Source organism: Geotrypetes seraphini, chromosome 3 (assembly GCF_902459505.1).
Source record: "Geotrypetes seraphini chromosome 3, aGeoSer1.1, whole genome shotgun sequence".
NCBI lineage: Eukaryota > Metazoa > Chordata > Amphibia > Gymnophiona > Dermophiidae > Geotrypetes > Geotrypetes seraphini.
The window spans coordinates 329,158,172-329,182,021 of record NC_047086.1 but is presented as its reverse complement, the minus strand read 5'-3'; the positions used below and the strand labels follow the sequence as shown (position 1 = coordinate 329,182,021).

The following is a 23,850-nucleotide window of genomic DNA, read 5'->3' as shown; positions in this document are numbered from 1 at the left end:
GCCCCATACCTGCAAGCTCTGTCCTCATCTGCACAAACCTCAAGCACTTTAAAATCATAAGTTTGCGAGGCTTGTGCAGGTAAGGCAAAACTTACAGAAATGGGGCAGAGGTAAGGACAGCGACAAAACTTGGGGAGACAGAATGGGGAAAGTGAGTTCCTGTGGGGACAGGGAAAATTTTGTCTGCGTGTCATTCTCTACCTAGCATATAGTAACTATGATTAAGGTTATTCTTCCCAATGTGCATCACTTTGAGTTTGTCCACATTAAATTTCATCTGCCTTTTGGATGTCCTGTCTTCCAATTTCCTAAGGTCTGCCTGCAATATTTTACAGTTCACATGTGTTACATAAGAACATAAGCATTTCCAATGCTGGGTCAGACCAGTGGTTCATTGTGCCCAGCAGTTCGCTCATGCGGCGGCCCTTAGATCAAAGACCAGTGTCCTATTTGAGTATAGACATACCTGCATATGTTCTGGTTTGAATCCCTGGAGGATGCTTTCCCATATAACAGCCTCTGGAAGAGTGTTTCTGATTTCTACCACTCTCTGGGTGAAGAAGAACTTCCTTACGTTTGTACGGAATCTATCCCCTTTTAACTTTAGACAGTGCCCTCTCGTTCTCTTCACCTTGGAGAGGGTGAACAATCTCTCTTTCTCTACTAAGTCAATTCCCTTCAATATCTTGAATGTTTCGATCATGTCCCCTCCGTCTCCTCTTTTTAAGGGAGAAGAGGCCCAGTTTCTCTAGCCTTTCATTGTACGGCAACTCCTCCAGTCCCTTAACCATTTTTGTCGCTCTTCTCTGGACCCTTTCGAGTAGTACTATGTCCTTTTTCATGTATGGCGACCAGTGCTGGACGCAGTATTCCAGGTGGGGGGTGTACCATGGCCCAATACAGTGGCATGATAACCTTTTCAGATCTGTTTGTGATCCCCTTCTTAATCATTCCTAGCATTCTGTTTGCCCTTTTTGCCGCCGCCGCATATTACACAGATGGTTTCATTGACTTGTCCACAAGCACTCCCAAGTCCTCTTTCCTGGGGGATCTCTCAGAGTATAGCACCAGACATCCTGTATTCGTGCATATGGTTTTTGTTACCGACATCACCTTGCACTTATCCATGTTGAACCTCATTTGCCATTTCGTGGCCCATTCCTCGATTGTGTTTGTGTCTCATTGTAGGTCTTCGGAATCTTTCTGTGTCCTCACTACTCTGCATAACTTTGTATCATCCGCAAATTTAATTGCCTCACTCGTACCAATTTCCAGGTCGTTTATAAATATGTTGCTTTGAATAGTTTAGTGTCGTCTACAAATTTAATCACCTCACTTGTTCCAATTTCCAGATCATTTATACATAAGTTCAGTAACACTGGTCCCAGTACTGGTCCCTGTGGCACTCCACTATTTATCCTCCGCCATTGAGAAAAATGGCCATTTAAACCTACTCTCTGATTTCTGTCCGATTAACAAATTCCTAATCCACAACTGAACATTGTCTCTTATCCCATGACTTATTTTCTCAGGAACCTCTTAGGAGGAACTTTTGTTAAATGCTTTCTGAAAATCTAGTTATATTACATCAATCAGATCACCTTTATCCACATGTTTATTCGTACCTTCAAAGAAGTCAAGCAGAGTTATTGTTAGTAATTTTTCATTTATCTTTAAAATTCAGCATGCTACTAGAAGATTGGAGGGTGGCCAATGTAAAGCCAGTTTTTGAAAAGGATTCCAGAGGTGATCTGGGAAATTATAGACCGGTGAACCTGACTTTGGTGCTGTGCAAAATAGTAGAGACTATTAAAAAGAGCAAAATGACAGAGCATAAGCATAGATTAATGAAACATTCAACATGGATTTAGTCAAGGGAAACCTTGTCTCTCCAATCAACTACATTTCTTTGAAAGGGTGAATGAACATGTGGATCAGGGTGAGCCGGTTGCTACTGTGTATCTGGATTTTCAAAAGGCATTTGACAAATACACTTCTCCCTCCGAATCCACAGTTTCAGTATCCGCGGAATTGGTTATTTGCGATTTTTTAAATTTTTTTTAAAAAAAGCTAATTCTGGAACTTCCCTGCCTCCCTCCCAGCATCCCAGACCTTACCTGGTGGTCTAGTGGGCTTTCGGGGCAGGAGCGATCTTCCTAAGCTCCTGCTCCATGCAGATCACTCATAGAAAATGGCTGTGGGGAGTTCCCTTTAATCTTGAGAGACTATGGGAACTCACGGCAGCCATTTGCTATGAGTGATCTGCATGAGGGAGGAGCATAGGAAGATCGCTCCTGTCCTGAAAGCCCGCTAGACCACCAAGTAAGGTCTGGGATGTCGGGAGGGAGGCGGGAAGGTCTGGAATGAGGTGGGGGTGGGTCAGAGCTGGTCAGAAACTTATTCGCAATTTTTCACACTTTGCGGTCCGGCTCTGCACCCAACCCCTGCGAATACTGAGGGAAAAGTGTAACTCATGAAAGACTTCTGAAGGAATTGGATAGTCATGGGATAGGATTTTAATGTCCTATTATCACATAACATAAAATTTTATTTCTATCCTGCAAAACCTTACAGTTCAATGTGGGTCACAAAGAAAAGAGAATTGTACATTCAAAGTGAATTCCAAATTAATACATACAATAATATTAAAACAGTTTAAACATCCAAAAATTTCTTAAATATATTTTCAACAGTTTCCTAAATTGTAAATAGGAAATAGAGGTCAATAAGAGGATATACTTCAGTTTATCAACTGTTTTTGTCCATCTGGCCCTGTGTCATTTATCATTTATTTAAATCTTTTATTCTACAGTATCTACAGTTATGTTACAGCCTCTTCTTTAATTTTACACCACAAATGACCAGAACATTAAATTAGTTTAATAGTTGTCAACAATAAATAAATACACACCAGAGAAATACTAATTTTTAGTACTTTCTTGCACATCCTATTGCTTCCCTTCTGTTTTTGTTCTTTTCCATACTATCACTTTCAGCTACACAGATGTATGTATTTTATTCAGTTGGAAAAAGTTCCCAGAAAACAATAATAAAAGTTGACTTTTGTGTACTCTCCCCACTTACTCCCCCTTTTTACTAAACCATGATAGCAGTTATTAGCATAGGGAGCTACATGCTGTACACTGCTCCCAACGCTCATAGGAACTCTATGAGCAGCGTGGAGCATTCAGTGTGGCTCCCTGTGCTAATAACAGCTATCGCTGTTCAATAAAAGGGGGGGAGGTTAATTAGGTGGCGTATAAATACCTAAATATTCAATTTATTTGTACCTAAGAATGTAAGCCTTAAACATGGTTAAAGCATATTTTTATTTAATAGGCATTTTGGGTTATTTTTTTTGCAATTCTAGAGCCTTGTTTTCACTCTGTGCTCTTGTGTGCCATCAACAGGTCAGGTTTTCAGGATACCTCAAATGAAAATGCATGAGACAGATTTGCATACACTGGAGGTAGTAGACATGAAAATCTCTCATGCATATTCATTATGGATATTCTGAAAATCTGATCTGTTGGTAGCCCTCGAGGAATTAGAGTGAAGACCAAGGTTCTTGAGCTCAGTACTGATTTTGTTTGTTTTTGTCTCACAGGTTCACTTCTTTTGGAATCAAAAATAAATCCAAGCACGGCATATCAGAAACAACAGGTATGTACTTGTTTTCATTCTTTGTTGCTGAAGTGCTAATTTGAGAATTGATGATTTGATCTAACCTAAAAGTTAGAGCAGCAAGCTGAGAACCAGAGAAGCCAGGGTTTAATCCCATTGATGCTCCTTGTGGTCTTGGACAAGTCGCTTAATCTGCTGTTCTCTCAGCCATAAGTGCAAATATTTCAAAGTGATTGGGTTTGTCAAACATAGTAAAAATTATTTTTCCCTGGATACAGTAAAAGTTTGCTTAATATTGGGGGTGCTCAGCAGCCACTGGCATCCACAGAGCTGGCTTTTATGGCCTCTGGTACAACCTTAAGATTGTGAGCCCTCTGGAGACAGGAAGTTGCCTGCTCTACCTGAACTTAACTCATCTTGATCTATTATTGAAAAAGCATGAGATAAATCTAAAACCCCTATAATCCTAATAAAGGACAAATCTGGATATCTTAACTAATTCAGTGGACAGCTGGGATATTTGAGCATTTCAAAGGTTACCTACTGTTGTTAACTGTAGAAATATAAAATGGAACATAACTTTATTTATTTAGATTTATATAGATTTATATCCCATCCTCCTCTAAGAGCTCAGAATGGGTTACATTCACAGTGCTAAATCTACTTTACATGTATTGTAGCTACCTTCACTGTCCCAAATGGGGTCACTAACTAAAATACTTTAGAGAAAAACATAAGTTAGATAAAGATAAATAGAAAAGAGGGAAGAAGGAAAAAGACCCCCCAGAGAAACATTGTTAACAAGGAGCCCAGAAGAAGAATGAAGTAATATGGGTAGAGTAGTCAACTTTTAAGACTTCCCTGTGGTCCCAAAGTTGCATGGTGGAAGAACAAAATGAATTGATTAAACAGGCTATGTTACTCTATGGGGATTTTCTTTTTAAGTCAGAGAGAGCACAGTCCTTCAAAGATTTAGGTATACTGTATATATTCAAATATAAACTGAGATTCTAATTTTTGGGCCTATTTTTGGCCCCCAAATCTCAGTTTATATTAGATTATGATAATCCACTTTTCCTCAGCAACAGCAGCAGATGAATCCAGAGACTAGTGGGATAGCACCCATCTACCAGCAGGCGGAGAAAGAGAACTGATTCAGTGTTCTCCCCAGAAATTTTTTCCAGCCGGGTGGCATGAAAAAGTAGCCGGGTGGGGCGGGATGGGGAAATTTGGTGGTGGGGAAAATTAAACCCCTCTTTTACTAAGGTGCGCTAGCATTTTTAGCGCGCGCAAACCCCTGCGCTACGTGGGAAAACTAGCGCCAACTCAATGCTGGCGTTAGCATCTAGCGTGCATGGCAATTCCTCCGCGCGCTAAGCGCACACTAAAACCACTATCGGAACTTAGTAAAAGGAGCCCTAAATGTATACTATTTTTATTAGTTAATTATTATTATTATTTTCCAATGCTCATTATGACTTCCTTTTTTTTTTTTTTTTATGTTTGAATCATTTTTATTAAACAGAATTTGCGGAACAACAGGCACAGCAAAACGTTTTTCAAGACATACCAGAAATCCAATCCCCACCCACCCAACCAAACCCCCCACCCTCCCACCCACCCACCCCCCACCCCGGCAGCAGCGGTGTAATCAAAAACAAATGGAACTAAGGAATTCAAACAGTCCAAAGTTGGGATTGAACATAAGCAGTAAAAGTCAAACTAAATAGGTGCCAGCATTGATAATAGAGACGTCCAGATTTGGACGACAAGTCCAGTATCTCACGGCGTTCCAACAGCATTTGTTGTAGCATTAAGGCTCTCCATTGTGAGATAGTAGGGGGTTGAGGCGAGAGCCATTGTAATAATATACATTTCCGTCCCAGAAGCACCGTTTTTCGGATAAAGGCTGCACAGCCTGGTATGGGCGGATGAAATCGAATCTGCAGGGTAAAAAGAAAACTGGGGTGTAGTCTCCAAGAGCAATTCCAGAGCCGTGCCACCCAAGTCACCACTTGCATCCAAAAGGAAGATATCATGGGGCAGGACCAAAACATGTGTCCAAACGAGGCCATAGGACAGGCGCATTTACCACAACAATGTCCCACACTAAGTCCCATGGTATGTGTCCTTTTCGGTGTATAGAAGGCTCGGAGGAGGAACTTATAATTCCGATCTCTCTCAACAGCACAGATAGTAGCAGTCTTGCCAGCACGCAAGCCCTTTCGAAGTACATCAGCCGATATAGGTAGTTGAAGATCTACAGTCCATTTCCGTGCCAAAGAAGAAAAGTCCAATTCACCAGCACGCCCCTGTAACCACTTATGATAGAAACGAAGTGGCACAGACTCTTGTGCTGTAAGAGAAAGTGCTTCTTGAAAGTTGTCCTGAATCTCCTCACAGAGCCCCAGTGGAGTCAAAGCGTGCAAGTAATGGTGAAGCTGCCAGTATGCCAACCAATCCGTGGATAAGAGGTGATATTTCTCTTGTAGGTCGCCAAAGGATAATGGAGAACCAGTAGGCTGAACGGCCTGAAACACATAGGTAAGGCCGGCACGGGACCAACGTCGAATCACTGTAGAGTCCAAACTAGGTAGAAAGTCCCCATTACCCACTATGGGCAGGTAAGGTGTAATGTGCGAAGTAGTCCCAAGTGTCTTACAGAACAATTTCCAGGCTTTACGCATTGCAGGCAGAAGTGGGTGAGACCACAACTGGGGTATATCTGGCAACCTAGAGGTATGGAGGAGATAGCTAAAATGGAAGGGCTGAAAAAAGAAACATTCAATCACAGGCAATGAGAAATCAGTAGTATTACAAAACCAATCATGTATGTGACGTAGCTGACAAGCCAGATTTAGTCTAGCTATACATAATAATCCTAACCCCCCTTTAGTGAGCGGCAGCGTTAGTTTGGTCAAGGCTATCCTCGCTCGTTTACCCCTGCCACAAGAATTGCGATAAATGAGACCTATGGAGCGCTAAATGTTTTCTAGACAGCATGACTGGTAACATTTGTAGTATATATGTCCATTGTGGTAGCACCATCATGTTATAAAGGGCTATATGGCCGGACAGTGAAAGGGGGAGTTGCCGCCAACCCTGCAAGGTGTGAGAGGATTTACGAAGTAAGGGCAAGACATTAGCAATGTATAGTTTATTTAGATTCCTGGGAATAATCACACCTAAGTATGTCAGGTAAGAGGAGGCCCACTGCAAAGGAAATTCACCCGGCCAAGTCTGTTGTACTTCCAATAGTGTAGGGAGAGCTAGAGATTTCTGCCTATTTAATTCCAGGCCCGAATAGAGGTGAAATTCATCTAATATTTCCAACGCTCGTGGTAAGGAAATATGCGGGTCCCCCAGTGCAAGTAAGAGGTCATCCGCGAAGGCCAGCACTCGCAATTGGGACTCACCTTCCGAAAGACCTGTAAGGACATCATCTCTGAGAATGGTACGCAACAATGGGTCTAAGTATAATAAAAATAATAAGGGAGATAATGGGCATCCCTGTCGGGTCCCCCTACCTATCTCAAACGGTGAGGAACGTATCCCGTTGACCAGCACCGAGGCCGTCGGACTAGTATATAGAGCTTGGAGGCAGGACATAAATCCAGGAGGGAGCCCTACATAGTGAAGGACCTGGAACAGATAATGCCAATGAACTTTATCAAAGGCCTTAGCTGCATCAAGGCCAGCCAACAAACCCGGGCGTTGTTCCAGTTGCGCACGAGAATAAGCTAAAAGTATACGGCGAACATTAACCGTAGATTGTCGGCCTCTAACAAAACCCACTTGTTCAGGTACAATAATGGAGGGCAAAATATGGGCTAGGCGGTCCGCCAATATTCGAGCCAGTATTTTGACATCCACATTCAGCAGTGAGATGGGGCGATATGAATCCATACTGTCCGTTGGTTTAGAGGGCTTTGGAATTAATGTAATCAGAGCTACATTACAATGTCTAGGGAAAGCCCCACTATCCTGAATAGAAACATAATAATTTAAAAGAGAGGTGTTTATAACCGGGGATAAAATTTTGTAAAATTCAGGGGAATATCCATCCGGACCTGGTGCAGTACAAGATTTTAAATTGTTTATGGCCTGGGTCACTTCAAGGGCATGTAGCGGACGATCTAACCTAGATATCTGAGCAGCTGTCAGGCGAGGTAACCCCGCATCTGCAAGATAGTCATATACATCAGGACCTGTGTAGGGGCCAGGGGACGCATAGAATTGTTCAAAATATTTCTGGAAACCCTCCGAGATATCACCTGGAGCAGTTAAAAATTTACCAGATCCATCTCGTATTGTGGGGACATAACGAGATCCCTTCCAACTCTTAGTTATGGAAGCCAATAACTTCCCGGCTTTATTACCATGTTTGTAAAAGTGAAATTTACGGTAGAACAGGAGTTTTTTAGTACGTTCATGAATTAACGCATTTAAGGTCGTGAGCACCGCCCTATATTCTTCATGATTGGCGTCAGAGGGGTCTTGCAATAAGGCTTGTTTCAGCGCTGTTAACTTTCTTTCTAGGTGTACTATGCGACATGCTATTCGACGGGTTCTAGTCGCAACATATGCAATAATATCGCCACGCAATACCGCCTTAGCCGCATCCCAAAACAAAGTTGGCTGGTGTATGTGTTGGGCATTATGTGTGCAGTAGTTCTCCCACTTTTCCAGCAAATATGAGGTGAAGTGTGTATCAGTATGTAAGTAAGAGGGAAAACGCCAACCTGACCCAGGACCTGTAGGACCCCCCAATGTTACGTCAAGCCAAATCATATTATGATCCGATATTTCTAGGGGACCTATTGTGGCCTCAGTGACTTTAGGAAACAACGCCTCTGAAAGTAGTATGTAGTCAATTCTGGAAAAGGAGCCATGTGCTCTGGATTGGTGTGTATAATCCCGTTCGGTCGGATGGAGCAATCTCCAGGAATCCACCAACCCCAGAGCTCGACACAGGTATGGAATGCCCCTGGCCTGGCTCCCCCCCTTCCCACCGGCTAACCCTGAGCGATCCATAGCCGAATTATGTACTTGATTCATATCTCCCACCAATATTAAAGGGCCATCCTGATCCTGCACACAAATATTCACCAAATTCTGGAAAAATGCATGCTGATAATTATTCGGACCATAGCCCACCAATAATCGAAATGTCCCACTAGGCCCCTCCACTTTCACTAGTAAATACCTGCCCAGAGGGTCGCGTCGTAGGACCCGTATTACCCCTAAAAAGCCCTTACGAAATAATATTGCCACCCCAGCTTTTTTCCCCGGGGAGGAGGCAAAGAATATCTCTCCAACCCAGCCTCTCCGAAGTTTCAAGTGTTCACTATCAGTCAGCCTGGTCTCCTGTAAGCAAGCTATATCTGCAGAGTGATGTTTCAGTTGATTCAATATTTTAGTACGCTTAACAGGCGAAGTTATCCCCGACACATTCCAAGAAAGTATGCGTAATTTCCGATCACCCATAATATATGATAGGGTGCCTGGAAAGACATCTATGCCCACTATAACTATAAGTCCCAGGGCGCCCAGCCTCACCCCGAGGACCATCACTCAACCCCCAATCAGTCCCTCTATTGGTCAGTATGTGTACCTGGCAAACAGAAAAAATAGAACTGTAAGTAAAAATATACCACACCGCTGCTGCCCCAGAACAAATCCCAACCCCCACATCCCTGTTAACACACCCAAAACCTCCCATTTAGGAGATCTAGAGTCACAGAAAATGACCTCCCCGGGACAGCCCCGACAAAAAAATTGTCAGCCCCAAAGATAACCTTCCTGAAGCGTGCAGTCTTCAAATGTAATGTAGCCCAAGTATCCATGTCAGCCACCACTCGCAGCCATATCCATCATGCAAGTCACTCATTCGGGACCGCTAGCTGTTTGATGTAGTCGTCTGCGGCCTCCGGGGTCTGGAATGATTTCCAAAGGCCATTACATTGAATCTTCAGATGAGCCGGGTAAGTAAATTGGAAACGCTGCTTCAAATCCACCAGGCGGGAGCACAGAGGGTAATATGGTCTCCGCCGTTCCTGCAGGGCCACAGAAAAATCCTGGCTAATGCGGACCGGATTTCCATCAAATTTCAGAGTATCTTTCATCAGTCTGTATTGTCGTAGCAATTCAATCTTGTGTTGGTAATTCAGGAGTTTTAGGATCACCACGCGCGGGCGCGCCTCCAGGCCAGGTCTAAGGCCTAAACGATGTGCCCGCTCAATGTGCAGGGGACCCATCGAAGGGCGCAGATCAAATTCCGCCTTAAACCAGCTCTCCAATCGTTCCGGCAGAGAGCGGTCCGGCAGCGTCTCGGGGATGCCCATCAGACGCAGGTTAGAGCGACGAGACCTGTTTTCCAGGTCATCGAGTTTGTCTGCCTGAGCTCTAACCTGCGCCTGCAGCGTGCCAATATCAGTGTCCCGTGCTGTAGTGGAGTCTTCGAGGTCTGACACCCTCTTTTCAAGCTCCGTCGTGCGGGCTGCAGCTGTGGCAAGCAAGGATTCAATGTTGGTGATCTGGGCAGTAAGCGTCTCCATTTGGGGCCCCAGGACCTGTTCCAAAGCATTTTTTATGTCTCTCAGGGCCGATTCAGTCAGGCCAGAGACCGCCGTTGCGGGGCTCGCCGCCATTTTAGGGTCCACGGGTCTGGCACGTTCTTTATCTTTCTTTGCTAATTTCGGCGGCATAGAGTTGGGCGACCTGGCGAGATACCGGTCCATGCAACGGCGATTCGCGTCGGATACTTTACAGGCTGCGGTTAAAGTCGGATGAGCGTTAAATCAGGCACGATTTTACAGGGCTGCCCCGGAGCGAACGAGGAGACGTCCTCACTCGCTCATATCATCACGTGACTCCATGACTTCCTTTTTTAAGGTTTGACACTTGTACCAGAATATTTTTACTAAATTTAAGAAGTATTTGCCCTCTTTCAAATGGTATAGAGGTCTAAAAAAGGGAAAGGCATTAATTAAGTCATTATGTTCAATCTAGCCATTTATTTGTGCATGAATTTAAACTAAAAAAAAAAGATAAATATAGCTCATCCAGTCATACAAGAAATGACTGTACAGCAGGGGTGCCCACACTTTTTGGGCTTGCGAGCTACTTTTAAAATGACCAAGTCAAAATGATCTACCAACAATAAAATTTTAAAAAAAAACCCCACAAAGCACACTGTCTGCAGAGAAAATGTTAATTATCATTTATATTCCGCGGGTTTTCAAAGAGGTCAAGGCAGACGATTCTATGCAATGTCACCTCAGGAACAACTATACAAAAATAGACAAATATACCCCCTCCCTTTTTACTAAATTGTAATACTGGTTTTTAGAGCAGGGAGATGCACTGAATGCCCTGCGCTGCTCTCGATGCTCATAGGCTCCCTGCGCTAAAATCCGCTATTGCGGTTTAGTAAAAGGGGGCCATAGTGCAAAATATAGACAGCAGATATAAATTCTTAAAACAGACATATTTTGATCACTAAACTGAAAATAAAATAATTTTTCCTACCTTTTTGTCTGGTGATTTCATGAGTCTCTGTTTGCACTTCCTTCTTCTGACTATAAATCCAATATTTTTTTCTTTCTGCCCCTCCCCTTTTCTTTCTGTCTCTCTTTCTTTCTCTCACCCCCCTGCCCCCCCCCCAAGCCATCGCGCCAATTTCTCCACTTCCCCGATTCTTTCCCTACCCCCTAAGCCACCATGCCGATTTCTCCCTGCTTCCACGAGCCAGACCAGGAATGTACAAGCGCTGGACTCACAAGACTTCACCTCTGATGTCAATTCTTACGTCAGAGAGGAAGAGCCAGGCAGCGATTGGCTGGCCCAGAACTTCCTCTCTGACGTCAGAATTGACGTCAGAGATGAAGTCTTATGAGTTCGGCGCTTGTACGCACCTGGCCTGGCTCAGGGAGGCAGGAAGAAAAAGATTGCCAAGGCAACGCGATTGACTCACATTGCCTTTGTGATCTACTGGTCGATCGCGCTCGACCATTTGGGCACCCCTGCTGTTATGGTATGGTATCCTGTCCTGACCTGAGGAAAGGGGTTTAGTCCCCAAAAAACTGCCTTATTTCCATTTCCTATTTATAAACTTTAATCAATAGATACAATACTACTTGATTCTACGTAAAGCAACAAAAAAATTTTTTTCTACCTTTTGTCGTTTCTGCTTTAATCATCTTGTCTTCACTCTTCTTTCTAGCCAGCATCTGTCCGCTCTGTCTTCCATGCAGCATCAGCCCCTTCCATCCACTGTCCACCCTCTCCCCGTTCCATATGGCATCTTCCCTCTTTTTATGCTCCTTCAATAAACTGTCTATCCTGTGCCCCTTCTCTTCTCCTTTGTACATGATTGATTTCAGCTCTGCCACCTCTCCATTTTTCTCTCTCTGTCAACACCCCGTCCCCTATGCTCTGGGAACTCTCTCTTCTCCTTTCTTTCCTTCGCACCCCACAGTCTGGTATCTTCCCTTCCCTGATTCTCTGGCATCTCACTTCTTTCCTTTTCTTCCATCTCTCCCTCTCCCTCCATGCTCTGACATCTTCTTCTTCCTTTCCCCCTTCCTTTTCCCTTGGTTTGGCATACTTTCCTCCATCCCTCCAATCCCTGGCATCTCGTTTCATTCCCTCCCTCATCTTCTTTCTCCCTCCAGTTGGGTGCAGCAAGTCTCTCCCCCTCTGCTCCTTTTCCTCCTTCTGTCACCCAAGGCCTGGCGTCATGAACTTCTTCAGGCAGCAGCATTCACAATTCGCTGCTGTTGCCAGCTTCGGGCCTTCTTCTCTGCCGGGTCCTGCCTTCATAGAAACAGAAGTAGGCAGGACCCGGCAGAGAGGAAGGCCTGAAGCTGGCAACAGCAGTGAATTGTAAATGCTGTTGCTAGCTGAAGAAGTTCATGATGCCAGGCTGAGTACCTGGGGCAGACTGCTACTATCCCCCCCACAACCTTCCTATCTCTTCCTCCTCCCATCACGAGACTCTAAACAGCACTGCTCTACTCTAAGCAGGCTGCTTCAGGGCTTTCTCCTGCCGTGATTCCCTCTGGCACCTCACTGATGAGGGAAGGAGGTAGAGATAGGAGGGTCAGATCGGGTTGGGGGGGGTGCCCAGGATGATGATGAGGCTGCTGCTGCTGCTGCCAGCGAATCCAGCAAGGGTGAGGCCCCAAAGCACAGCACTGGCGGGACCCCCCTGACCATTTCAGGTCCTAGGCCTGTGCCTACTGGGCCTATCCTTTAATCTGGCCCTGCTTCCCCTCCCCCCCATATGCCCTGACATCTCTCTCTTCCATTCCATGATATGGTATCTCCTTTCCCTCCCTCCCATGGTCTTTGCATCTCTTTCCTCCTTTTCCTGATCTTCCTTCTCCCTCCCCAATTGGGTGCAGCAGCATTTCTCTTCCCCTCCCCCCATTAGGTACAGCAGTATCATCATTTCTCTTTCCTCCCCCCAATTTGGTACAGCAGAAGCAGCATTTCTCTTCACCCTCCCCCCTAATTGTGTGCAGCAGCATGACTCTTCCCCCTCCCCCTATTGGGTACAGCAGCAGCATTATCAGCATTTCTCTTAAACCCCCCCCCACAATTGGGTACAGCAGAAGCACCAGCATTTCTCTTCCCCCTCCCCCTCTAATTGGGTACAGCAGCATTTCTCCTCCCATTAACCCCCCACCCCGCCGTCTCACACACCTGGCAGATTCGCTACAGACAAAGGCAAGTAGCAAGTTTCCCTTCGTCGCTGACCTATCTCCCAAAGGTCAGTGACAGAGGGAAGCTTACAACTTGCTGCTCTTGCTTACTTCGGGCCTTTCTCGTTGCCGGGTCCTGCCTTCGCGGAAACAGAAAATAGGCAGGACCCGGCAGCGAGAAAGGCCTGAAGTAAGCAAGAGCAAGTAAGCTTCCCTCCGTGGCAGGCCTATCTCCCACATGCTCCGGTGCTCTAATGGTCCCTGCCGGCTTCTCTTCTCTACCCCCCCCCCCCCGACGTAACTTCCGGTTTCGGAGGGAAGCCGGGTTCGAGTCGCTTGCTTGGTTTTGTTTATTTTAAAGTCCGGCAGGAGTCTTTCGGCGGCTCTTCAGGCTGCGCGTTAAGCAGTGGTGGCAGCAGGATTCGGCAGATGACAGCCGGGCGGTAATCTAAATTTGCTGGGCGGAGCGCCTGGCTGAAAAGCGCTGGGGAGAACACTGTGATTAACAGGTGGACCTATTGGTTGGTACTCTCCCTGTATCCTCAGTATTCTCTATCTCCCAGCAGGTGATGGTTGCTGTTCCACAAGCTCCTGGATTCTGGCTGGTTTTAGGATTACTCTACTGTTGAGAATTTTTCTCTTCAGTTAGATTGGGGTGATTGGCTGTGCGGTGCCAACTTTGGGAGTCACACCTGGGCCCCCCCAGGTCCCTGCTCCACCCTCCTCTCTGGTGGATTGAGGTTTCTTGCTGGTCTTCTGTGTTTTCTCCTTTCCCTGCATCTAGGCTTAGAATATTAAAAAAAACAAACTAAAAAAACAGTATGCTGCTGCTGGACGGTGCTTTGCTATCTGTCCAAGACTGCAACTACCAGCCTTAGCAAAAGGGTGGACTCGGGTGAGAGTGATTTTATTTCTGTTTCATGTGCTGGTTTTCTTGGGACTGTCGTTGGTCGCGGGGGTTGTTGTGCTGTTGGGTTTCTTTTGTGCTTGGCAGTTGTAATGGCGGCAGAGGCGGATAAGAGGTGTTCTGCTGTGGGAAGCGGCGAACACCGTTGGGCCTCTGTTCAGCGGGTTGCACGGATGTTGTAATAGAAGACGTACAGATCACGCCTGATGCGCCGGTAGTTTCCCGTGCTGGGGGAGTCAGGCCTGCTTCTCCCGTGCTTGCGGCGGCTGCCATTCCGCTTCAGTGCACGTCAGTGGCTGCACCAGCGGTCAGCGGCGTTGCTACCTTTGCAGGGCAGATTTCGGGGCAGGAGAAATCTTTTGCTCTGCATGCCCCATTGACTCTGGTGGCGTTTTCCCTGGAGTTTGTAATGTTAATGCACAAGGCCTTTTTATTGCAGAGCTCTCAGCCTGCTCAGCGCCTGGACTGTTCTTTGGACTGGTGGTCCTTCTCTGGAGTCTCAAGCCACTAAGAGATGCAGGATGGCGCCTGTGGACGGCGGTGACCCTGCTTCAGACTTCGCCTTTTCTTTGTCTATTCCAGATTCTCTGGAGCATGGGGAGGTGGCAGATTTGGAGCTTGAGGATGCACTGGCTAGGGAAGTGGATGATCCTACTGTACTCCGTCTCTTTCATAGAGAGGAATTGCCCTCCTTTATTACCAAGGCTCTGCGGGGCCTTAATATTTCTCAACAGGAGGCTCCCGCATCGGGCTCGGCTAATCCTCTTATGGCGGGCACTAGAAAACCTGCAAAAGCGTTTCCAGTGCACGAAGCGATGCTGGAGCTTATTTCAGCGCAGTGGGACATGCCGGAGGCTGGTCTGCGGGTGGCGAAGGCTATGCGCCAGTTATATCCCGTCTCTCAGGATGAGCTTGACAGATTTAAGAACCCCAAGGTAGACACTTTGGTGGCTGCAGTTACCAAGAAGACTACCTTGCCGGTTGAAGGGGGTATAGCCCTCAAAGACATTCAGGATAGAAAAATTGAATCTTCTCTCAAGCTGTCTTTTGATGTAGCGGTAGTTACCTTGCAAGCGGCGGTGTGCAGTTCCTATGCGGCACGGGCTTGCCTTCATTAGGCTCAAGATATGTCAGATAAGATGATGGAGACCATGGTGCCTGTACCGTCCGATTTTCCGGATGTGGAAATGGTCTAGCTTATATGGCGGACGCCCTCTGATATTATTAGGGCTTCGGCGAAACAAATGGCACTGTCTGTTGTTTCTCGACGTTCCTTGTGACTCCGTAACTGGGCAGCAGATGCGGCTTCCAAGCTTAGACTCGTGTGGCTTCCTTTTAAGGGTTGCTTGTTGTTCGGAGATGATCTCGATAAATTAGTGAAGGATTTTGGGGATACCAAAACGCAGCGGTTGCCGGAAGATAAACCTAAAGCCCCGCTGAAGGCTTTGTCTTCCAGGAATCATTTCCGGGATGTCAAGAGGTATCAACCTGGTAAGCCGTCCTTTCCGCCTTCGTACGGTTCTTCCTATAATTCTAGGCCTAGGTTTTCGCAAAAGAATTCCTCTTGTCCTGCAAAATCTCAACCTGCTCAACCAGCCCGTACCCCGGCCTTGTGCAATTCCCAATGACGGGATGTCGGCTCCCTCTGTCGTGACCATAGGGGGTCGTTTGTCTTCCTTTCTGACGGAGTGGGCCAAGATAACGTCCGATCTGTGGGTATTGGACATTATTCGAGAAGGTTACAAATTAGAATTTTCCTCTCCCGTCGCAGATTCTTTCTTGGTCTCCCCGTGTTCGGGGGTGGTGAAAAAGGAATCGATGCAAGTCACCCTTCAGGTTCTTTTAGAGATTGGGTCAGTAATTCCCGTTCCTCCAGAGGAAAGGGGGCAGGGAAGATATTCCATTTATTTCGTGGTGCCCAAAAAGGGGGGCTCGGTCAGACCTGCCTTGGATCTCAAGAGTGTCAATCGCTTCCTCAGGGTCAGGCATTTCCGGATGGAGACAGTACGGTCGTTCATTGTGGCTGTACAGCCGGGGGAATTCCTTACGGTGCTCGACCTCAAGGAAGCTTATCTGCACATTCCTATTTGGCCCCCCGCATTAGAAGTATCTGCAATTTGCGATCCTTGGCCAGCACTATCAGTTTCAAGCCATGCCATTTGGCCTGGCCACGGCTCCTCGTACGTTCTCGAAGGTCATTGTGGTAGTGGCGGCTTTCCTTCGCAAGGAAGGGGTTCGGGTACATCCTTACTTGGACGACTGGTTGATTCAGACGTCTTCCAGGCAGGAGAGTTTGGCGGTGACCCAGAGAGTGATCTCTCTTCTCCAATCTTTAGGGTGGGTGATCAGTTTTCCGAAGAGCTCTCTTACCCCGTCTCAATCGTTGGAGCATCTGGGGGTGCATTTAAACACTCGTCTGGGGAAGCTGTTTCTATCCAAAGACCGGGGAGTGAAGTTGCAGTCTCAGGTTCATCTGCTTCTCCAGTCACCCAGACCGAGGGTTTGGGATTATGTGCAGGTCCTGGGGTCGATGGTGTCGACTCTGGAGGTGGTTCCCTGGGCTCGCTTCCACATGGGACCGTTGCAGCAGTCCCTTCTCTCCCGGTGGTCCCCGGTGTCTCAGGACTACAATCGTCGTCTTCAGTGGACGTCTCCTGCGGAGCTCAGCATGCATTGGTGGCTCAGCGAGATCAGTCTGTTCAAAGGACTTCCACTTGCGACACCGGACTGGATCATAGTTACAACAGATGCCAGTCTAATGGGATGGGGAGCTCAGTGCCTTCAATCGTCGGCGCAGGGGGTCTGGTCTCCAGAGGAGACTCAGTGGTCCATCAATATGCTGGAGTTGAGAGCGATCAGGCTAGTGCTTCTCGCGTTTCAGTCCACGATTCAGGACTGTCCGACGAGGGTTTTTTTGGACAACATAACAGCAGTAGCTTATGTCAACCGGCAGGGAGTCCTCAGTTAGCCAGCGAGGCTATGGTTCTGCTTCAGTGGGCAGAGGTTCATCTTCCTCTTCTCTCGGCGGCGCACATTGCGGGGCGAGCAAATGTTCAGGCGGACTTTCTCAGCCGTAATCTTCTAGATCCCGGGGAATGGGAACTCTCCGCTCAGGCATTCGACCTGCTTGTTCAGAGGAGGGGTCTTCCGGTGTTAGATCTCATGACCTCATCTCAAAATGCCAAGCTGCCTCGGTTCTTCAGCAGACACAGGGAGTTGGCGTCCGAGGGGGTAGATGCGTTGGCTCTACCGTGGCCTCCGAGTTGTCTCCTTTATGTGTTCCCTCCTTGGCCGATGATAGGTCGGGTGTTACATCGCATCGCTCGCTTTCCGAGCACGATGATTCTGGTGGCTCTGGATTGGCCACGTCGACCTTGGTATGTGGACCTGATGCGTCTGTCGACGGGCGATCAGTTGGTGTTTCTTGTGACTCCGGACTTACTCAGGGCCCGATATGCATGGAAAATCCGTCCCACTTTGGTCTTACGGCCTGGCTCTTGAAAGGTCACGGCTGAGGCGGAGCTGGTTATTTCCACTCTTCTTCAGGCCAAGAAGAGGTCTACTTCTACCTCGTATGCTAGAGTCTGGAGGGTTTTTGATTCCTGGTGTTCGGCTCAGGGTCTTTCGCCCTTCAAGGCTTCTCTCTCTTCCATCCTTTCCTTTCTTCAAGATGGGGTTGCCAAAGGGTTGGCCTTTAATTCTCTTAAGGTTCAAGTGGCCGCTATAGCTTGTTACAGAGGCCGCGTGGCTCGTTCTTCTCTTGCATCACAACCTGATGTGGTTCGATTTCTTAAAGGGGTGCAACATATTCACCCTCCTCTTAAGAAGATATGTCCAGAGTGGAGTCTTAAAGTAGTCCTTGGGGGATTGCAAAAGCCTCCCTTTGAGCCTTTGTCAACGGCAACTCTGCAGGATGTGACGTTGAAAGCGGTTTGTCTTGTTGCAGTGGCTTCGGCCAGGCGAATGTCTGAGTTACAGGCGTTGTCTTGTAGAGATCCCTTTTTGCGTATTTCGGATTGGGGGTTTCAGTGAGGACAGTCCCTTGTTTCTTCCTAAAGTGGTCTCAGCCAGGATTGGGGGGAGAAGTTCTCTTCATTGCGGTTACTGGATGTACGTAGGATACTTCTCCATTATCTCGGGCTTACTAACGACTTTCGCCATTCAGATCACCTCTTTGTGTTGTTCGTGGGCCGCAACAAGGTTATGGCTGCGTCTAAAGCTTCCATTGCTCGCTGGGTTAAGGAAACCATTGCTTCTGCTTACTTGACTTCTGGTAGGCGGTTGCCTGACAAGCTGCATGCTCATTCCACTAGGGCGATGGCTACCTCTTGGGCTGAGTCCCGAGGTTTTTCTTTGGAGGAGATTTGTCGGGCGGCTACTTGGTCTTCTAAGAATACTTTTTCTAGGCATTACCGGTTGGATGTGGCAGTGCGTGTGGAGGTTGCCTTTGGTGCATCGGTTATTGCAGAGGCGGTGTTCGCTTCCCACCCTGATTGAGGATTGCTTTGCTAGCTCCGGACATTCCTGATTCTCTTTGGACAGTGCTGCAGTTCCCAGATATGGGAATCTGGACTTAAGTGCTGGATCTGCGGATCCTTTCGTGTTTCCGGATCCTAGAGAAGATCCGACTGTCAGGTGCTTGTTTAAAGTTTGAGGCACTACCGGATCTCATTGCTGCATCTTTACCAGAGTTGAGCATGAATTCCCAGCCCACTCCTTTCATTTCTTCAACTTTTCTCCCTAGCTCTGCATCATTTGCTCAGTGAGGTTCAACGTGGATAAATGCAAGGTGGTACATGTTGGTAACCAAAATCATATGCCCGAATACGGGATGAATGGTGCTATACTCGGAGAGAGCCCCCAGGAAAGAGACTTGGGAGTACTTGTAGACAAGTCAATGAAACCGTCCGCGCAATGTGTGGCAGCGGTGAAAAGGGTGAACAGAATGCTAGGAATGATACGGGATCACGAACAGATCTGAAAAAGTTATCATGCCATTATACCGAGCCATGGTACGCCCTCACCTGGAATACTGTGTCCAACAGTGGTTGCCTTACATGAAAAAGGACATAGTTCTACTCGAAAGGGTCCAGAGGAGAGCAACAAAAATGGTTAAGGGGCGGGGGGGAGTTGCCATACAACGAGAGGCTAGAGAAATTGGGCCTCTTCTCCCTTGAAAAGAGAAGACTGAGAGGAGACATGATCGAAACATTCAAGATATTGAAGGGAATTGACTTAGTAGAGACAGAGAGATTGTTCACCCTCTCCAAGGTGAAGAGAACGAGAGGGCACTCGCTAAAGTTAGAAGGGAAAAGATTCCGTACAAACACAAGTAAGTTCTTCAAATAGAGAGTGGTGGAGGTCTGGAACACTCTCCCGGAGGCTGTTATAGGGGAAAGCACCCTTCAGGGATTCAAGACAAGGTTGGATAAGTTCCTACTGGAACAGAACATATGCAAGTAAAGCTAGACTCAAATAGGGCACTGGTCTTTGACCTAAGGGCTGCCGCGTGAGCGGACTGCTGAGCATGATAGACCACTGGTTTGACCCAGCAGCGGTAAATCTTATGTTCTTATCTGTGACTTTTCCTGGCATCCGGATATGAGCTCATAGTTCTGGAGCAGTTTGACACTTTGGAGGGTCTTTTATGGAATGCTCGGGTTAATGTCTAGCTTGCATCCTTGGGCGTAGGAGTGTCTGCAGTTTTGTGTCAGCCCAAGGGAGCTTCCCTGATGGCTCAGCTGATCTGGTGCAACTCTCTCCTTAGTGACAGGATAGTTGTGCTGAAAGCTATGCAAGAAAGCCAGGTGGATGTGGTTCTCCGGAAAGTTTTGAACCAGTATTTAACCATTGGAGGTGCGGTGCCTATGTCCTTTGTGGCAAGCGTCTGTCTAGCTCAGTTACAAATGCCTTTTCCTCAGCTTTATGGGCTGAGATGGCCTACCAGGCAGATGGCTTCTATGACCTTTTGAAGGTGCTGGCAAGGGTGTCAGCGGATTCTGTTCCAGCCCACCAAATACTCTGTGTTCGGCAGTGGGCTGGTGATTCCTTCTCCGAGGCAACTCTGGCGCGGCTACCTTTTCAGGGGCAGTTGTTGTGTGGCAAAGATCTGGTTGACCTCTTGAATTTGATATGGACTGTCGCCTGAAGACCTGGTCGGATAGTTGAGCATGGCCCAAGGGTGCTGGGCAACCTCCCTTGCGTGGCTCATAGGAACATAAGAATTGCCGCTGCTGGGTCAGACCACTACAGCGGCTCCTGCCGATATTTTCATAACTACAGTCAAGATTTTTCATGCTCTTCGCAGAGATTTTCTCAGGGTTCCAGGCTGCAGGTGCTCTCTGTCTACCGCTGCTCTTCCTGCATGTACACCCTGCCTGTACGACCCAATGACACCAAAGAGCCAAGGGCCCCTCTGCGGATAGGAGGTTTGGTCCTTGCAGTTTTGGCCTACCTGGTTGCACATTATTAAAGTTCAAGTGGGTCATGGAATTTATTCAGTTGAGCTGCAAGCTGGTTCGTATCTTATGTCGGGAGTCCAGACACTGTGAGCTTTCTCCAGGCTGCTATTTCAGTGTGTGTTGGAGATTAAAGCAGTACGGCGAAGAGCATGCAAAATCTTGACTGTAGTTATGAACCTTCGGGTTTATACAGATACTTTGTTTATTTTATCATTCCTAAAACAGGAACAAAATTTTGCAGAACGATTCTGCTTTTGCAGCACTTCCATCCGGTTCTTAAGCTTCCTCGGTTCTGGATGGAGATCCTGTGATGCGTCCTTCCAGCAATGGCTGCAGGGGAATTTCTGGCCTCTCTGCATCTTACGGAGGCGAATTTGCACATTCCCATTTTTCCAGATCACTGCAAATTTCTGCGGTTTCCTGTGCTGGATCAGTCCTTTTGGGCTAGCAACTGCACCCCGGACCTTCGCTACAGTGATGGTGGTAGTAGCAGCTCCTCTGAGGTGAGTGGAGTGGCAGACTCACCCTTACCTGGCCGCCTGGTGGCTCAGAGCGCCCCCGGGAAAAGGGGCACACTACAATAGCGACAATTATCCCAGGACAAGCAGGCAGGTATTCTCACTAGTGGGTGATGTCATCAGACAGAGCCCCGGTACGGACGTCTCACAAGCACGTGTTGCTTGTAGAAACTTAAAGTTTCTAGATGCCCGCACCGCGCATGCGCTGGTGCCTTCCTACCCGGAGATCCGGGCGTGTCTCCTCAGTTCTTTCTTTTCCGCGGAGCTGAGAAGTTCAACTTCTTCATGCGCTAGCTGAATTCAGTTAAATTTGCCTTCCTTGTCCGCGTTTTCTTTTTCTTTTAATTACAGTTAACAGTTCTTTTCTTTTTCAAAAAAAAAAAAAAAAAAAGAAGATTATTTCCTCCGGCGGGTCGAACGGGCTGGCCACGTGGCTCAGGCCCACTGGCTTCGACCTCGCGGCGGAGATTTTCCGGCCTATGTCCCGGCCAATCACCGGGTTTAAAAAGTGCAGCAAGTGCCAACGCGCGATTTCACTCACAGACCCTCACTGGCGCTGTTTGCAGTGTTTGGGCCCTGACCACATCCCGAAATCGTGCGGGCCTTGCTCTACCCTTACGGCACGCTCATTCAAGCGGCGTTGCCTATTGTGGGAATCGATGTTCAAGATGGACGCAGCTAAGGATCCCACAGCCTCCACTTCATCTGATACCTCCCCGGTTCGGGCGAAACCGGCATCGACCACCCCTGCATCGAGTGTGGTGAAACCGGCATCGCTCACCCCGACACCATCCACGAGCTTGACGTCGGTGCCTGCCCCGGTCTCCTCGGTTCAGGTACCTCTTCCTTCCACAGTGCCACCAATGGTCATCAAAGTGCCGAAAGCTACTAAGCAGAAGCACTCGACCTCGAAGGAGCGCGATGTCCGTGCAGGAGGACCCCCTTTCGGTGCGGATCCCTCCCTATCGGCTTCGCTACGGTCCGTGCTGGAAGCTCAATTCGTTGAGCTCATGCAGACCATCGGACCCGGGCTCATCGCTGCCATACAGGGTGACCTCCCGGTACCGATTCAAAGGGGCGGTCCGCCCCCTCCCCCTCCCCCACACCGTTCGACCTCGACAACCGACGAGGACGAACGGGGGAGGGCGGCGATGCCCACGCGGCAAGCCTCGCTTACCGATATGCCGCCATTAGAACCCATTACGCCTCCGCGCCAACATGGGACCAGACCTCCGCTCGATACTCGAAGCCCTGGGCATAGTCAGGAAGAGTTCTTCCGTACTCCTTACCAGACTTGGGTAGCATCGCAAGAACCCGCATCGCAAACCCAGTTGCGATCCACCGCTTCCAGCCCTATCCACTTGGGGGCCTCGGGAGACCATGCGATGCACAGACGATCCCGATCCCCGTCCCGCCACCGAGACGGGCACCGATCGAGACACTCATCCTGGCACTCCTCACGCCATTCGGAGGTGTCACCGCAGAAAAAACTGCAACGTAGGGGATACTCCTCATCAGAGGTGTCCCCTCCGAGGGGCCCGGAGTACGAGGAGACACCGGTACCCGATTCTCCTTGTCACTCCCCGATGTCCACGGACCTGGAGGCCTCATCCTCCTCCAGCCCGTCCCACAGATCGACGCTGGCGGAACAATTGTCCTTCTCATCATTCCTCCGACAAATGGCGGATGATCTGGATGTGACCCTTGACACGGGCTCCAGATACTCCAAAGAGTATCTGGACACCATGCACTTACCTAACCCTCCAACGGAGTCGCTTCGGCTCCCCTTGCATAAATTACTGGACCAGACCTTCATGCAGTGCTTCGAAACGCCGTATTCCATACCGGCAATCCCCAGCAAACTCGATGCTCGATACCGCATCGTGCACCATAAAGGGTTCGAGGGCCCCCAACTCTCCCACCAATCCCTACTGGTCGAGTCCTCCCTTAAACGCTCTCATCCCTCCCAGGTCTACGCCTCTGTACCGCCGGGCCGAGAGGGAAGAACGATGGACAAATTTGGTAGAAAATTCTACCAAAACTCCATGATGGCGTCACGGGTGCTAAACTACAACTTCTTTTTCTCTTCCTATCTGGAGTTCTTCTTGCCGGTACTCCGCAAGTTCACTCCGTTCATAGACAACCAAGCTCGATTCGAGTTCGAGGAAGTGGTAGCCTCCCTCTCCCAATTACGACTCCAGCTGATGCAATCCTCCTTCGATGCATTCGAACTCTCGGCACGCGCCGCCGCAAGCGCGGTAGCTATGCGTCGCCTGGCATGGCTCCGTACTATCGATATGGATCCCAACCTACAGGACAGACTCGCCAACGTACCATGTGCTGGAGCTGACCTGTTCGATGAGTCTATCGAAACTGTTACCAAGAAGCTGTCGGATCATGAAAAATCCTTTCAATCCATCCTACGGCCCAAACCCAAACCTCAACAGTCTCGACCCTCCAGGCCACCCCTGATTTACCAGCGGCGTTACATGCCCAGACAAACGCCCGCTGCGAGACAGCCTGCGAAGAGACAACCCCCCCAGAAGTCTCAGCAAAAACTCCAGCCACCGGCTGTACCTAAGGCTCCCCAGCCCTTTTGACGCCCCTCCCGGGAGCATAACCTCGGCCTCTCC

At 48.1% G+C, this 23,850-nt stretch overlaps 1 protein-coding gene across 5 annotated transcripts in view; it reads left to right on the top strand.

Moving 5' to 3' along the window:
* PPP4R3B (protein phosphatase 4 regulatory subunit 3B) overlaps positions 1-23,850 on the top strand; it is a 234,886-nt gene that overhangs the window by 12,822 nt on the left and 198,214 nt on the right. For all 5 annotated transcript variants that reach the window (XM_033937914.1, XM_033937913.1, XM_033937915.1 and 2 more), the window contains exon 2: positions 3,608-3,663. In XM_033937914.1, the coding sequence (XP_033793805.1) occupies positions 3,608-3,663 (56 nt within the window). The remainder of the gene's footprint in view (positions 1-3,607; positions 3,664-23,850) is intronic.